Here is a 17580-nt window from a genome sequence, read left to right as displayed (position 1 = left end):
GTAAGGAGAAGTGCGGCCCCTGCCTGCTTTATTGGGCTATCCTGCAGTTGCTGCTTCTGCCTGTAAAAGGGACAAAGACTGACTTTTGTGCATTCCTGCTTGAAGCAGTCTCCAAGGGCTTGAACGGAGTTTCTCCTGTTTTGAAGTCTCAGGGCCATCAAAGAGTTCCTCTGCCAGCACCTGAATTCTCTGCTAAGACTCCTGTTAAGTGGTGCCTTATCGAGTCCCTTGAAGGGTGAAGTTGGCAGAACAAGAGATCAAATCCATGCACAGAACACTGTGCAGGGAAATTTGATGCGCCATCTCCGACGTGGCTGATAAACACCACATCACCCTCTACGCAGCTAAAACTGACACTCCACCTGCATCGCGGCTGAGAAATAAGACGCATCACAGCTGGAGAAACAATGTTAAGTCTGCTTGTGACTGCGGATAACTACGCAAACCAAACCCCATGCAGCCCCAGTTTCCAACACCTAGCAACCAGATTTCTCCCTGGGCATCTGTCATTATGAATTGATGCAGATCCAAGGTGCCTTATCTGGAAATAGACACTGCTCTTGCACTGGAGTAAAACTACACATCGGCTACCCGACCAGAGAAGAAAATGCACGGCCTCACTTGCAAGTAAGGAATTGATGCATCGCCGACTTGACATGCTGGCCCGTGCGGCTTTATTTTTGATGCAAACGAAGTACTGGAAAATGTTGCTTTTTACAGTGTTTGGAGTAAGACTTATGCTTAACCCAAAAGCAATGTGTGAAGTAGGTCTGCTCATGCCATGCTACCAAGAGGGTGAGTGGGGATTAGCCAGGTGTTTTGCCTTTGCCCTGACTAGAGTGGGGACTTGGACAGGGGGTAACCTGACTGCCAACCAAAGACCCAATTTCTAACAGTACTCAACTGAGGTAACATCCTCAGTCTATTAAGCCAAATACCAGACATCGCAGTTAAGTTTGCGCTTCATGACTAAGACGCATAAAAAAAAAACCACCAAGGTAACTTGGCACTTGTATGAGTCTGCTAACCAGGTATTAAGGGCCACAAAGATTAAAAAAACTAGAGAATACTGTGTCATCCATAGAATCATCTTATCACCATTTTTTCTTAGCAAATCAAGACAAATCAATCTTCTATCAGCCAGCCCAAACACTAAGTTGATCTTGAGGGATGCACTGATCAGATCGCCAACTCTCCTCAGCTCTCATACACCTTTGCCAACCTGATCATCCACAGAAGGCTATCACACAATGGTGGCTGGAGCTGGATTCTAGAAGCCCTGAACAGACCAAAAAAAGCTAACATGAATAGGTTCCACAACTGCCACAAAGACTGGCCAGCTGCAAGCTCAGGATCTGCTCATGGAACATCAGCCTACCAGATAGGTTTACCAGCAGCAGCGACACCACCACTGCGTAAGCAGCCTCCCCACCCAAGCCACCACCGCAAATCCTTTAGCAAAGGAAGATAAAGAGTTTATTATTTTGTTGTAAAGGAGGTGGGCATTGGGGGTGACTAGGGGAGTGCACATTCAAGCTGGCCAAACAGACATGCGCACTGCTCTCCAGCCTGGCACTGTTGCCAGGCAGCGAGAGAACAGGCAGGCTCCCAGCCAATCCCAACGATGCTCTGAACAGCGTCTGGACTGGCTGCGAGCGTATGCTGTCTGATGAGACAGGATTGTGTAGGTAAGGTTTTTTTCTCCCCTTTTTAATATTAATTCTCCCCCACATGCGGTCCTACCCCATGTAACCCCCACAATCAAAGTTAGCTGATAAGGAAACTTTCATTTCTCTTCTCCCACATGCTGCAAGAGACACGAGTAGAAAAGGGGCTGGGGATTCCTGATTACAGGACTGTCAGCCACAAAAGCAGCCACTTCTGGCCGCCAACACAGGGCATAGATTTATATACAGACAGCTTCAAAAGGTAAACATACCATGAACATCAAGCAACTGCATATTCTTCTAACCAGCTTGAAGCAAGGCCCCACTAACACTTAATCTGGTGCCTGTGAACATATACATCCTTTCAAAAGTGGCTGTCAAGCAGTTATAGACCACCTGATCGGATATTTCAGATCTTCGAGGACTAAAGCTGATAGAAATTTCTCTCCTGGGACTTTCAACAGGAACTTGCAGGGGCACCACAAAAATCTTACAGCTCAAAATGCATTCTGGATGGTCCCAGGACAAGTTCAAAACCCTGTTTAAGCATGAGACTTTTTGGTAGGGGGAGAGGGAAGGACAGCTCAAAGGATTAGTGTTCTTGAACCTATGAAAGCAACTGTTGACAGCTCAAAGTGACTTCCCACCTTTACCTACCACAACTATTAAGTCCTGCTCCTTAGACTACACTACTGTCCACCCATTCACTTTTTCCCCCAATCGCGCCAAGGTATTTAAGTGACCACTTAATGGAACAGTTACTCCTTGCTCTATCCCTGGATTACCATAAACCAGCAGATGCAATACAAGAGAACTATACAGTCAATAACGAGACTGAAATAATCTGCCAATACAATCTAAGATCTGAAGCCACCAAAGGCTTACTGGCAACCCTCCTAGAAAGGACTAAGGCACCTCATAATCTGGGAGCAATTCAAGGCTGAAGTGGTCAATATAAAGTTGAAACAACTAACAAGCTCTCCATAAGAAGAAAAAAAAAAAAACTCAGGTCAGGATTAAATTAGGCAAAGGCTTGCATTTGTAAAGGAGGATTCCAACTCATGACTGGCTAAGGCAAGGATGCGTGTTAGCCCCCCACTCACTTCAACTTTACAGTATCTTCCTACTCACCCTACCCCAGGGTAATTTGTACACCTCTAAACTAACATCTTGTTGCCATACACGATGTACACATATACCTTTTCCAAGCTGCACAAAAACTGGCCGCCAGAAGATTTTGAATGCCATAGCTTGTGTCCCAAAATGCAATGAAAATTAACTTGTAGTCCAAATTATTGATCCATGGGAGCCATCACTGTCTCAAACAGTGGCACATGGAAAAGTAACAAGCATTTGCAATAGGTCTTTTTTTGCTTGAGTTAGAGCTATGGCCTTGTAAATGTCTAACTGGGCTTTTCTTACCCCATAAATTGGTCAACCCTGCCACAATTTGGTTTCAACATAATTCTAGTGGCCCTGCATGTAACTAAAGCACTTTAGTTTACCTTCTTCCTCGGTCTGTATGAGAAAAATATATAAACCTTTATGTAGTCATGTAAAGCACTCGCTCCGAGCGAGTTCATGCTGTATGACTTTTTTTTTTTTAAGTAAAGGACACAAACCCCAACCAGCTTGCAACCTTTGAGTAGACACCAAAAAAAAAATGCCCAAAACAAGGAAGAGCAAGAAACATACAGTGCAAGTCAGAAAGATGAAAAAGTAGTGTCACATTTAGGTATGACTCATCATGCAATAATCCATTTAACAGGGTCAGTCTCCAAGGCAACAAAGCAGCCTGAAGGTGGGGACAAGCAACATCCACCTACAAAAAACGAGGACATTTTGAAAGGCAGGCTAAGGAACAAAGCGATGGCCGTGGTGAAAGCCCACAGATGTAGGTTACAACATGTTGAGAGCTTGCATGCTGCCTAGGCTCAACCTGAAAACTGGGGGGGGGGTCCTTTGGATTCCAATAAAGCAGTAAGGATAAAGTGGGGGTCCACAAAAAGGTGGAAACTACTGGACTACATAAAGCACTGCAAAAGCAGTTCATTGCAGGCCTTGGAAAGGAAAAAGTTACTAAAACTGCAGTCGAGTAGCTTGAACAATCTACGCGACCTAACTAATGTACTCGACCCAGAAAAAGGTCTCAAATTGTGTGCTCTATGCAAATAGTTTTACAATCTTCATTCTCATGAGTGTACCTTCAAATGTGAAAGTTCATAATTTCTCCTGTTTAACCACACTAAATGTTTGCTCTATGTAACATATAGCCCATACATGACTTGCACCTTATTTTACTAATAGCTTTGCCATCAGGGCAAGAGTCTGTTTATGTTTAAACACTCACTTTAGTAAGTATTACTAAAGCATGTATTGCAATTAGACAGTAAATTTCCCCCCCCAAAAAAAAATATTCCACTAGCTTTAAGCTTTACTGATAAAACCATATAGTGTATTCATCTGAAAATTGGATTTAAAAAAAAATAGCTCGTTTGCACATCACTATGTGTTCTGACTTTTCATCCTGCTAAAATGTATGTTTGCAGGACCCCCCCCCCCAAAAAAATTATTTCTGTAATGTGTGCTAGGAAAGCCCAGATACATAGCCTCTCATTTCACCTTACCACGATTCTTTACTCTGCAGTCACAAGGAAAAGTATTTGCATTTTAATGATAAACCGACTTTTGACCCACTTCTGAACACAGATGTGACCAGAATAAGATTTAAAGGCATCTTAACTGCTAATTCAGTTGTCTGAACAGAGCACTGGTCTTGTGCACTCACCAGAAGGAGTTCTAAAAAAAAAAGCGTGCCTTGGTGGTGGGGGGGAGAAAGGGGCAATAGCGAGTGGTTTTTGCGAGTCCTGCATGGTGGATATATTGAGTGTCTGTAATAGAAAACAGGGGTAAGCTTTCCTATTATAAAATGTCATTTTTAGTCGCTTTATAAAGCAGTAAGAATTGTTGTGATTGTAATGGATGTCACCAAGTAATAGAAATCGAGTGAGTGTTGAAATTCTGGATGAGGGAAGACTGCGGAAACAGATTAACTGGCTTATTTGTTGGGGGTCAGATCTTTCCAAAATAAAGCTAATTTGCCAAGGAATAGGCCTATATCGCCATCTATACAGCATCTCAGTGCACTGGTTTTATGTAACTGTACAGGGAGCACTGCAACCCCCTTGGGGAAAATGAGGCATGAACAAAGTGAGCTACCATTTTCAACTATTTTTATTTATCAAGTAGGAATGCGGTTAAAAATAACTTTCCAGCAGCATTTACAGGAATATTTACACTGACAGTCACTCACAAAACTCAAGTTCAATCATCTCAAAGTGTTAAAAACATAAATAGGACCCCATGGACATTCCTGACAAAAAAAACTCTAGGGAGGACCAGCAGATTCTGACAGTACAATAGTAGTATGGTGGAATACTGCGTAAGTGCCAACTTTTTGGCACTAGTACAAACAGGCTAGTGAGCCCTGATGGATGAACCCCAATCCAAGGAGGTGGGTGGAACAGTTAGGGTATTTCAAGTTAACATTAAATCTGGTAGTCCACGTTCTACACTGAATTCAAGACTGGTGAGGATTAGGCCTGGGTTGTCTGCAATGTGCTAAACTAGGTCATGCCGAACATACCACTGGCCATAAGAAAGCCAAGCGACTAATACCTACTGCCACTGGGATTAGACGCTCGCATCACCGAAATAAAGAGTATCTTCGGGAACTTGAAATAAGTGAAATACAGAAAGATGGAAGGGAAAAGTTTGACTTTAAAAAAAAATTAATTCTTGCTACAGTCTCTAGTTTCACTGTCGGTCTCGTTGAGAAGTGTTGTCCTCACCAGGGCTTCTGTGACAGCATAAGGGTCACAGTTGGCAGAAGGTCGGCGGTCTTCAAAGTAGCCAAAGCCTTCTTGGCCCACCTGGCGTGGGATACGGATGCTAGCACCACGGTTGGCTACACCAGCAGAAAACTCATGGATGCTGGAGGTCTCATGTTGGCCAGTTAACCGCCTGGAGTTGTCCTTGCCACCTCGTGGGTCATACACACAGATGTGATAGTTGTGCCGCTTACTGAGCTTCTCAATGGCATCCTCGATGTGCCTTAAGAAAATAAAATGAGGTTAGCATCAACAAGATTAGTTTATCATAAACTTATTGGAGCGTTTAACAGACTGGCTGCTACCCAGTAGTAATAGGTCTGCAGTCAAACCTAGCTCAGAGCTTGCACTGAAAGACGTTCTGCTGGAAAAGACTGCTTTAGAATAATTCTCTTTACAGTGCAGAAGGCCAATTATGAAAATTAGTGGTTCACGGTTGCTACAAATATCCAGTCATCTTACTCATTGTTTTGAGTCCTAATATTAAGTAGCTTTACAGTTTCAACGAGAAACTTCATTTTCTAGCTTATGTTACCATAAAAAAAAAAAAAAGTCTTAGTGCACTTTACACTTAGCTCAATGCGCACATTCAAGCAGTTAAGCCAGCCGATGAGGGAATTTGTAAAAAGAAAAACAGATTAAAAAAGCAAGTCATTCAGGTGAGTCCCACTAAGAATTAAATGTATTTTTTGTAAGAGCTTCATGCACCCATTAAAAACCATGCGTTTGAATACGATTTAAAAAAGTAATGCCTATAGAAGGTGGTAAGTGACCGGATATGTAGCAGGAGTATTTATGAGGAGAGAATGCTGGCACTCAAGACAGGGCTCGTTACAGTGTAACCACCTCAAATGTCAAAACACCGACTTAAAAAAAAAAACGGAGTTCATATCTGCATAATACATCAATGCCAATTTACTTCTGCTTGCTTATTTTTAGGTCTACAGCGCCAATCCTAACCAAGTATTCACAAGTGCCTCACCTTCTCGTGAACATAAACCTAAGTGTTTCACTGCAGCTTCACCAGGGAGTTTAAAAATCCTTGGTAAAGCAGCAAACACTGTATAAATCACCGGACAGGCGGTTGTTTTAGCCCGCATGTGTGGCATTCATCTCACATGATTAAGAGTCACCCCTCATTTTCACTTCTATAAATTCTATGTGCTAAATCGCGAAAACTAATGGCTTAATTTTTTTTTCTTTTTTTTTTTTTTTTTTTAAATGGGGTTGACAGTTTTTGTATCCTTCCACAAAAGGAAAGTGCAAGATTAAGTTGTGAATGTCCCTTTATTTGAGGTCGGATTTGCTTGACCAGTGTTATCCTATTAAGTGGGCACCCCAAGGTAGTTACTGATAGGTTGGCATATGGCCATCAAATCCACCTTTGACAATAGCTACCTAGGTGTGCCCCTTCTCTGGGCAATATTGTTGCAGTCCAGCAGACAATACAGCTATGCAACTCGATAGCGCGCACAACAAAGCTACAGTCGAGTTGACAGGTGACTTACTTGAGCCCGCCTGCCTTGCGCATTGCTTCCGTGCTGTAGTTCGTGTGACATCCGGCACCGTTCCAGTTTCCAGTCATCGGCTTGGGATCCAGCGTGGCCACGACCCCAAAGTCTTCACATACTCTGTGCAGAATGAAGCGAGCCATCCAGAGGTGATCTCCCATGGTAATGCCTTCGCAGGGACCCACCTGGAATTCCCACTGAAGATAAAAATTAAATAGTTTGCTGGTTAGATTTTCCTTCACATACAAATGAACAGTTAAGAGTGCAGTGCAAAAGCCTTATTCCTTTTAGATAGAGTTGTTGGCCTATACGTGACCTGCAGTAATAGTCCAACTCCTCTTGGCACAAGAGGCCCCTTGAGTAGGACTGAACTACATGTTAGGACTGATGGGAGGGCTCCAAGTTAGTTACGTTGGGTATGACCTCAACAGTCCACTGTTTCATATGGGAGCTTCCAACTAACCCCACTACAGCCATTCACCAACCACAACTAGTACAAAATATTCCTTGTTTCCTAAAGTTTGACACACTGAAAAGACTGCCAGATTTAGTTGGCTGAAGGGGTTACTCAAATGTGACTGTTATCATGTCTACTGTATTTCCATCCCATTCTTGCATATGGAGAACGCAATATGGTGGCCAGGATCAGTCACCTTTGTGAAGGAGCATTCATTCTGCCGAGACTGAAATGAGACCCTTGGGCTTTCACTTTGTATCCTTCCAGGCATGTAAGAAGCTGCTGCATCTACTGTATGTTCTACAGTGCTTCTGGTGGACACAAGTCCTTCTCTGCAGAGACATTCTTCTGTAAATAAGCTAAGCACTACATGACTAGCAGTCCACCCTTAACACTTCCTGGACTATAAGCAGGTACTTGCAGAGAGAGGGGGGGGGGGGGGAAGAGGGGTGACAGTTTGTCAACCCTGCCTTTTTGGACAGCTTTGTTGTAGGAAGCTGTCCTGGTGTCTAGCAGGAACCTGAAGTACTTACATACTAGGTACCCCCTATCAGTGTAGTGTAGTAATATCTAGATGCCAGACTCTAGAGCTAGCTGTGAATGAACAGCCTAAAATGCTTCTAGGAGACATGCAAAGCATATTCAATGCCACTATTCACATAGCACTTCCACACGAAACAATGTGTTACAAAAATAAGGTATTTTAGTGACAATTACCAGAAAGTACGAGAGGCAACCCTCCAATAGGAGTTAACACTAGCAATCAGCAATGGGCATAGCAAGTGCTATAAAACAGCACTAGACAATAGTGACCTGGGGGGGGGGGGGGGGGGGGGGAATGGGGGAAGGCAGGCAAAACCATAGCCTTAAAAAAAAGGATCCAGGTAAGTGAAGGGGGGGGTACTAGGAAAACACCTAAGTACAACAGTGCCCCCATAGTGACCAGGAGGAAAGGAGGAAATTAAGATTTCCCTGAACCACTCGAGAGGAAAAAAAACACACCAACAAGACTGCAAGAAACCAGCAGTTAATTCCTTAGGGAGGAAGACATGTGGAAGGGGGCGACGTCACAAACAAAAAAAAACGTTGTGGATGCAGGAGCTGATCGATGGTGGGGCAAAGACGGTCAGGAATGCAGCCTTCGATCAGGCTAACAGTTCCTGAAGGATGCCCCACACCAGATGGATGATTGCAGTCAGTCGTGTGGAAGAGTCACCTATGAGCCTTGACAAAGGCAGAAGTTGAGGTGAAGCAAAAGGGGAGCTGCATGGGGAACAGCAAGGTCCAGGAGGACAACCAACAGGAGACTCAGTGGATGAGGTCACAGGAGTCTATGCAGCACTACTGGAGGGGTCCCATGCTGCAGAAGCAAGCAGAGGGCTGTGCGTCACAGGAAGGAGTGACTGGTCTACAGAGCCTGAAGATCCTTGAAATGCAAGCAAGGCTTGGTAGCTGCAAGAGATGCAGTGCACGAGGTACTGTCCTGCGTCGGAAGGGAAATGCTTACCTCCACCAAAGTTGGAAAGCTGGCAGGACTACTCCAGGCTACAACCACCACCAGTGATACTGGATCCTCTCAGTGTCTGTGGATGTAGGTGAGTGACTCCTTCACTCCAAGGGATATCGACTCCCTCTTATACAGACTGAAGACTTGCTGCCCTCAGAGGATGCACAGCTAGGGAAATGTTGCATAAGCTGGAAGAAGCCTTGGAAAGAATGTTGCAAGCAGATGGTCATGGATGGTGATAGTTCCCAGAGGGTCCAGTTGCAGTTCCAGTGGCTAGAAGTCGAAGGAGGTTGCAGAGGTGTCCTGCTGGGATCTTGTAAGCTGAATCTGAAGACCCATCCAAGGGAGACCTTAAATAGCCCTGAAAGGGGGGGCAGGCAGGGGTTAACCTAGCCAGTTGAAAACCTATCAGGAGGTGGCTCTGACATCACTTGACTGACTTGGCCACTCAGATGCTCCGAGATCCCTGCACAATTTGATTCAAGATGGCATAACCCAGTGACCCTCTGGAGGAGCTCTGAGCACGACTCCTGTCATTGTCCAGTTTTGTGCCACAGCAGGGATGACTTAGTGACATGTAGAAAAAAAATACACATGCATCCTTTTATGCAGGCTGCAATGGAAGACCTGCAGTCAACACTTGCATGAGCTTCCCATGGGCGGCATAACATGCCGCAGCCCATGGGGATCCCCCTGGTACCCAAATGCCCGAGTACCATATACAAGTGACTTACATGGTGCACCAGTATGCCAAATGTGGGGTGAAAATGGTACAAGTGACCAACTTAGAAGGAAGAGAGCAGAAACACTGATGTCCTGTTAGCAGGATCCCTGTGAACAGTCAAAAATACGGGACGTAATCATGCCAAGAAAGGGTCCTTTCCATCATTTGGGCATTGTAGTGTTTCCATTAATAACAGTAACAACCTTTATTACCGCAGTTACACGAGACTATCGTGCCAAAAGGTGGTTAGCTGAAGTGTACTCAGCAACAGTGTCACTCTGGTGGCATCAGTATTAAAAGGCAGCCACCTCCACAGCATAAGCAGGTAGTTTACAGCAACCTGCTAAGGACATTGCGACAAACTTCTTCCACATGCCATCAGTCTCCAGTGCCTCTTGCATGCAGGCTACCGGCTGTAGAAAGAAAAACCCACAAAGCCACACTCCCTTGCTGTGACCAGTTTGTTAAGTGCCCCGTCGGAAGCAGTGTACCTGAGAAGGCATGACTTCAGCGTTGGTCCCACAGATCTTGACGCCGGCATACAGGCACGCCTTGTAGTGGGACTCTACAATATCCCGTCCATACACCTTGTCAGCACCAACACCGCAGTAGTATGGCCCTAAAATGGACAACCTCCATTAGAACACGTTATTTGTCCAACCATTTATACACTAGTAAACGACAGGCCAAAGACTGAACAAGAGCTGATCGCAGGCCACCCCTCAGCTTTCTTCTAAATCATCCGTTTTGAACTAAACCAAATTTGTGAAAATCGGCAAATTCTACAGCAGGTTGGTGTGGCAAATTCAGAACTATGCGGAAAAAGGCAGCCGCAGAACCACAATTCTAGTGACCCTGCTAGTAAGGTAATCACAAGCTATGTGGTATGGCCCCCAACCAGTTGCACGCGAAGCAAACACGTTTTCCACTACCCTGGTCAACTTGTATATGCAAGTCTGACTAACGCAGCACCCAGTTTACTGGTGAGGTTACCACGGTTTTAGGTGGCAGGCACGCTCACAATTGCAGCGGGCAGCAAACGGACACTAAATCACTGCAGCAGGCGCACAATGCTGCATATCCCTTTGTGTGGTAGGGGCTTTCTAGTCAGTAGCTAGAGAGCTCAATGAAGAAAAGTGCTCTAAAAGCACAACCCGAGTTAATGAAGCACAAGGCAAACACGAAGGTAAACAGTTGGCCGTGTGCATAGACCACATGACCAGCAACGTTACTAGATCGCATGACCTCCAGGGTGCAGACTGATCCCATTAGTGGGGCACAGGATAGGAGTATCCACTCTACTAGGGGTGTTTTAAAGTTAAGTCTATTAAACAGTAACATGTGCTTGCTAATTATCCACGAATCACAGCAAGATTTGACTGTTTCAGTGATGACAATACCCACACATACAACTTATCAAGTCTACTGAAGTCTTATTTCAGGACCAAACTAGCACCCATCGACAAGAGCACCTTACCCATCAGCGTCATCCTTACCTTGGGGTCCTGGAAAGCCGTTCTCTGGCCATCCATATGGATGTCCGTTTATACCCAGCAGCGTGTACTCCTGCTCCATGCCAAACCATGGGTGGGCGTCGTTCACCTTCTCCATCGCAGTATTGCATGAGTGTCGCAGGTTGGTTTCTGTGGGGTTAATGCATAAGTTAAAACACAATCACAAAAAGTAGACCGATTGGCACCGTGGAACTAGCCAATCCAACCGATTTTTCTCAACGAACAACCTGATAATGTACAAATCAGAAGACAGGGTGAATGCTAAACGCAAAAATATCTTGGGCTTGCCTCGGGTGAAAACTTACGGAGTTTGATCCTTTTAAGAAGGGAAAATGCACACTCACTCAGTGGTTACCCAATGGTTGAAGTACACTACACATCCAACCTTCTAAAGTCACAATGTTGTGACTAACGCCAGACGTAAACCGGTCACCAACACGATAGCTAACCGGGGGTGTGATGGCATAACTATCAGTCTCACAAACAACCCTGTATTTAAGGTGTAATAGTTCTCAGTTCGAACTTTGTAGGCATCCAACTGTACCGCCCCACCCTCCTACTTGCGCATAAATACGAAAATGAGGGGTAAAACTGCAACAATTCTTTTTTTTACTAATTATCAAAGGAGGTGGAAGACACATTACAGTAAGCCATATTACGAGCTTAAATGCATTATATTCCCATGGGTGGTACGCATGCACGGGGGGCCGGAGGGAAAAAAACTCCAGATCGTAACTAAACCACTAGAACCTGCCTAGATGCCTCACCAAGAGCAGGTAGTGATGAGCAAACAGTGGGGTGGATGCGTTTAGTCAAGCTATGTTTTAGTGTTCAGTCCTCACCTGCGGGCTTCCTGTTGTATTTCAGTACTTCACACATCACCAGCTTGTTGGGATCCAAGCAGAAAGGGTCTCTAAACATCTGGACTGGGACCAAGTACATGTCGCTGTTGGAGCCCTCTGCTTGGTAGGTACTAGAGCCATCAAAGTTCCATTCTGGGACATCTGTGTATAAAATTCAGTGTTAGCCAGTAGAACAAGTACATGCTGGCGCCATAACTTAGTGTTGACCATTTACCAATGCGAACCTGCCCAGACGTGCCATCATTCATACGTTTGAATAAAGTGGCAACCCCATGGTTCTAGCCAGTAGTAGTGAGAAAACCCCGTTTGGACGCCCTCGGAAACCTAAAAGGGTAACGCCACCGATGTTAGAGGCAGGCAAAATCATCATGCCATAAAAGCTAATTATGTACCGGCACCAAGAAGCCATTCACAGCGAAACATTTAAAAGGGTGTTACAGGGCCACTGAAGTTCTGCGGCTTCTTTCGCGTAATTATGAGCTGGTACGTAATGCCGTTGCTTTGAGCACAGTGAGTTACTTTGGTTGTACCCAAATCCCTACCTTCTATGCACTTGGGTTCGTGGTCCACAGTTTTGGTCTTGCAGCGGACGCCTTCCCCGGTGCCATCGATCCAGACGTATGTAACCTGTACCTGATCACCCTGGGGGAGTTTCATGTACTGCTCCCGGACAGATTTGTTGAGCTTGGAGCTGTGAGAGACCGACATGGTGACAGACCTACAAGAGGAGAGAAAAGAAAAAAAAGTGAGGCCAGGGTCCCCCTGCACACACAGCAAAGAACAGACCGGAAGCAAACTCAGGAGCAACGGCCCCTTCCCGGAAGAAGGCCATTATCCGTCCCCGAACTCAAACGGCAATTACCCGCCTTCCAGGCGGGAGGACAACAAAAGATAGTCAAAGCAGTGCTTGACAAGGAAAAAAATAACAATCTATATCAGACAGAAGTGCTGGTACTATGGAAAAGCAAATCAGAGGTGGTAAGGCAGCTCTTAAAAAAATAACCCCCGCAAACTAAACAGTGCTGGTTAAGTGGGGTGTTCGGGAAACAAATAGCAACATTCACGATTCAGGAAACCGGAACCCCTCAAAGGCGGGACATTTATACCCTAAAGGTATGTCCGTTATTTATAATCCTTGGATATATGACGTAACAAAAAGGAAGCCATTGTTCACATGCTACAGGCAAAGCAGATAATGCCACTGATGAAAACCAACACGAAGGCCGCCATTATTGTAACTCCACAATCGCTACCCAGCTCCTAAACAGCCCAGATACCACTAAACAGAAAAGCAAAGTTTCCGCAGACTAAAGCGGACAGTGATCCCAGTAAGGGGCACACATGATGAAAATAAACTCAAGGCCAGCCACAAAGCTACTCACTGCTGCCTACACACGTAGGGTACCATACCTGACAATATCCCCCCAAGGGGGAAACGTGTTACCCGCGCCTCTAAAATATTCATCCTTAAGCACGGTTCGACAAGGTAACCCTCCTAAAATGGGTTAGCTTCACTAAAATAAATGGAGCCCCACTGAGGCTTCAGCCCGCAACCTCCTCCCTCTGCCGGCGGCGGCGCGCGGCACTGGCAGGAACCGGCCGGATCCGCCTGTCACTTCCTCCCCGAGTGACCGCGTGGAGCCCGCGAGGCGGGGGTCCGGGCTGTTTACAACATTCACGGAGGTAGACATCTTGTGGGGAAGGGGCGCTCCTCGTCATTAACGTCGAGCCCAGGGAATACCAGCACCGCCGACGGCACTGAACGTATATCCCACTCACCTCACTGCAAGCCATACGGTAAACGGACCCGGACTGCTTAAGCTGACCCTACGTAAGTCCCCAGCCTCGGCACTGTCTAGGAACCGGTGTACCACTAGCAGGCTCCAGAAACAGCAAAATGCCCGCTCACGAAACTCCTCCGACCCTACGCCGGTCGGTTCCCTCGTACTCACCCGGTTACTCCCGACAACTCCAGATGAATGGGATGGCAGTGGCGATTGCGTTGCGGATTCACCTGAGTTTATAACGGCTAAACTCCTCCCTCTGGCTGCAGAAAGCCCTCCCCTCCAAACCCAGGAACCTCCCAGAGAGCAGCACCTCCATGCACATCCGTCGCCTGCTTTCTCTGAGCCGCCCATCCCTCCAAGGAAACAGTTCCAAACTGCTTTCAAGTCCGGACAGAGTACCTTCCGAGGCCCTCCTTACTTTCAATTCATCTCGGGATTTGGTTGTTTTTTCTCTGAGTTAACCGGCTGCATTCTACAAATACATCACGGATTAGATTAGAACTATCCTATGCATAAGAGATACTTCGGTTTCTGTAAGGACTTCACGTGTCATGCGAAGTAAACCGAAATAAAACAAGTTAAAAAGAAAACAGGGGCAGTGCTGAGTAAAATAATGTGTTTACTTTTTGAGTGCATTGGTGAAAGAACACTTTTTTTAGAGCTCACGCCAAAGTTCTCTTAGTAAAGATTGCGTCAGCCGCATGGAGGTCATTTCGCCCCGTATTCGTAACAGACACTCTCATTGCTCCTAGTTCTACTCTTCCAAGTCATAATCCTTACTCCATGACCAATGCCTCCGCCCCCCAGATCTACCAAGTCGGTGAAGAAAAAGTTTCCCAACCCTCATTCACAAAACACAAACATCCTGTAACTTGATATAACAAGCATAAGCAACGCCAATTGGGCCGTGGGTGCAAGAGCTATTAGCTTTGCCAGTGTTTTAGCCTTGTTGTAGACTAGCGTGGCTGCAGTTCAGCAGCATGGCTAGGAGTTAGTGACGCAGAGGAGAGTTGAGTGGAGTGCAGTGAAGTGGAATGACGAATAGTGGAGTAGAGTGTTGTAAAGCGGCAGAGAGTGTTGTGTATTGGAGTGGCATAGTGTGGAGTCATGTAGAGTGGCATACACTTAAGTGGTATAGAGAAGAGTGGACTGGTGTAGAGAACAGTGGCGTAGAGTGTAATGGTATTGAGTGCAATAGCACTGAATTCAGCGGTCTACAATGCAGTGTCACAGAATGCAGTGGCGTTGATTAGAGTGTTGCATAGTAGAGTGGAGGGGGCGTAGAGTTAAGGGATGCAGAGGGCAGTGCAGCAGAGTAGATTTGAGTGGCATAGAGTTCAGTGGCATAGAATGCAGAGTAGAATTGAGTGCCATAGAGTGCAGTGGTGTAGAGTGGTGCAAAGTAGAATAGCATAGAGTGGTAAAGAGTAGAGTATAGTGCCGTAGAATGCAGTGGTGTAGAGTGGTGCAAAGTAGAATAGCATAGAGTGGTAAAGAGTATAGTGCCGTAGAATGCAGTGGAGTAGTGCAGAGCAGATTAGTGTAGAGTTCAGTGGCAGAGAGCACAGTGTTGCTGAGTAGAGTGTCAGAGTGCAGTGGTGTAGAGTGGGGTAGAGTATAGTGATATAGAGTGCAGTGACTGCAGTTGTGTAGAATGCAGCGGTTAAGAGTGGAATGGCACATAGTGCAGTGGCATAATAGAGAAGGGTGGAGAAGAGTGGCATATAGTGCAGTGATATAGAGTAGATTGTTTCATAGTAGAATGAAGTGGACACACTAAGCAACGTTTCTAATCTGCGCTTGGTGATACACAGAAGAAACAAAACTGGATGTGAGGTCAGTATGGCGTCTTATATCACATGACAGGACGTTTGTATTGTTTGAAGAATGCATAGGACACTTTTTACTCTTTTGCTTGGTGGTACATCTGGCAGGAGGAACTATTTCTCACCAGGAAGTGACCTTAACAGCAAAGAGAGATGAGGAGGCAATGAAAGGGCTACCCCATTAGAAGTAGTCAAATATATGGAATCAAAAAGTCAACCCACTGGGCTGCAGAATGGGTTTTAACAGGATGGTCAGCATTTGGAAGAAAGCAAGCAGGACTGAACAAGCATTGGCAATGGCGTAGACTGCACTGTGTCAATAAGTCTCGCTTATAACTGAAACTGGCTCTTCTTTCACTGATGAGTTTAGGCACCCAATAAGTCATTCATCCTTACACTCATACATCCACTTATTCACCCGCCGATTCATTCTTGTATTCACCCACCTACCTATCTGAAATAAAACAGATACCCAAATTCAAGAAGCACATGGATAATCAATTAAAAGATTAAAAGGAGAAATAAGAAAACATGGATCAATCTTAACTTGGTTGGCATATCATATCCTTGCAATAGAAAACTAAAATGTAAGCATCGCAGTGGATAGTCATTTTGCAATTGTGTTGTACATAGTGCATCTCTGTTTTTTAAAGTTCCAACATAGCTGCCTCTATTAGAAGCAATGAGTTTAACACCCTCGCATACTAACTTTCAGGCCCCCGCTCCAGCTTCTGCAACCCCATTGCAGACTTCATTGCTCTCCTAGCCTTAGACTCCAAGGGCTACATCTTCCTTGGTGACCTAAATTTCCACATCAACGACCCCAATTACAACAACACTGCATTCCACCTTGACAGTATGAGCAGGTTTGGATTGGCCCAGATCGCCTTCGACCCTACACACACCGGAGGACACACACTGGACCCCATTTTCACGTATAGGAACCGCATCAAACACAGCCATGTCACAGAACTAACATGGACCGATCACTCCATCTTCCACTTCAGCCTCTTGAGCACCGCACCTGCACGAGATGATCAGCACCCCCACACTGGAGGTGGAACAAAATCTCAATGACTAGCTGGACGATGCCCTCAATACCTCCAACCCAGCTACTGCCACCAGTCTCAAACAGCGAGTAGAAAACATCAGCTCCTGGATTGCCAATTGCGCCGACAGCATAATTCCCATCAAGAGCAACATCCAGAGAAATTTGTCCAAAAAGGCTAGCTAGTTTACCCAAGAACTCAGACAAGGGAAATGAGACAGCAAACAACTGGGGAGGAGATGGTACGCCAGCAAGGACGCCTCCGACAGAGGAGCCTTCAAGACCTCCCTCAACCTCTTGTATGTTGGAATATTTGAATGCTCCCTGTAGTTTTTATATTGTTTTTACGTGGCCATCCATATGAGTTCCATATCATTAAATAAAAATTGATTGATTGATAAAAAAATTGCTCAGAAAGATCTGTTGTCTGTTACCTATACTTTTTACAGTAAATACGCCTGGCCCTCTGCCTTTGACTTAATTTTTAAAAATAAACAGATTGGACCTTTGGCATGTGACATAACTTTTCCTAGTGAACCAGTCAAGCCCATTCCCTTCATAATTGACCTGTACAGCTTATGCTCAATATAGTAGGCATGAGATGGTTATATATATAAAACCATTTTGGTACTATATTGAGCATAAACTTTTCTAGAATGCAAGCATTAAGTATGCAGCCGTAAAATTAGAAATATGTCCAAAATTACAGTTGGCAAAACAGTATATACAAGGCCTCCGAATAGGGCCTAACAAGGGTTCTGGTAGTGCAAATCTTTTACCCGTAAC

The 17580-nt window shown here is 45.3% G+C and overlaps 1 protein-coding gene across 2 annotated transcripts; it reads right to left on the bottom strand.

Moving 5' to 3' along the window:
- Nucleotides 1-4883: 4883 nt before the first annotated feature.
- LOC138301229 (glutamine synthetase) lies at nt 4884-14260 on the bottom strand. 2 transcript variants are annotated; one of them, XM_069241472.1, is made up of 7 exons: nt 14086-14260; nt 12676-12851; nt 12113-12274; nt 11253-11399; nt 10248-10375; nt 7066-7265; nt 4884-5780 (listed from the first exon to the last, which is right to left on the bottom strand). In XM_069241472.1, exons 2-7 carry the CDS (start codon nt 12839-12841, stop codon nt 5459-5461), a joined length of 1125 nt encoding a protein of 374 aa, XP_069097573.1. In that variant the 5' UTR covers nt 12842-12851; nt 14086-14260; the 3' UTR covers nt 4884-5458. The 2 variants fall into 2 exon arrangements, with proteins under 2 accessions (XP_069097573.1, XP_069097574.1); XM_069241473.1 differs by lacking the exon at nt 14086-14260 and adding an exon at nt 13544-13714.
- Nucleotides 14261-17580: the final 3320 nt, after the last annotated feature.

This window comes from Pleurodeles waltl, chromosome 6 (assembly GCF_031143425.1).
Source record: "Pleurodeles waltl isolate 20211129_DDA chromosome 6, aPleWal1.hap1.20221129, whole genome shotgun sequence".
NCBI classification, from domain to species: Eukaryota; Metazoa; Chordata; class Amphibia; order Caudata; family Salamandridae; genus Pleurodeles; species Pleurodeles waltl.
This window is presented reverse-complemented; position numbering and strand designations above follow the sequence as displayed.

Bases quoted from the DNA above. Each gene is read 5' to 3' on its own strand.
- LOC138301229 (XM_069241472.1), bottom strand. From the start codon at position 12,841: ATGTCGGTCTCTCACAGCTCCAAGCTCAACAAATCTGTCCGGGAGCAG. The intron at 11,400-12,112 runs GTGAGGACTGAA...TTAACCCCACAG, and splicing joins ATACAACAGGAAGCCCGCAG to AAACCAACCTGCGACACTCA. The intron at 5,781-7,065 runs GTAAGTCACCTG...TATTTTCTTAAG, and splicing joins CGCAAGGCAGGCGGGCTCAA to GCACATCGAGGATGCCATTG.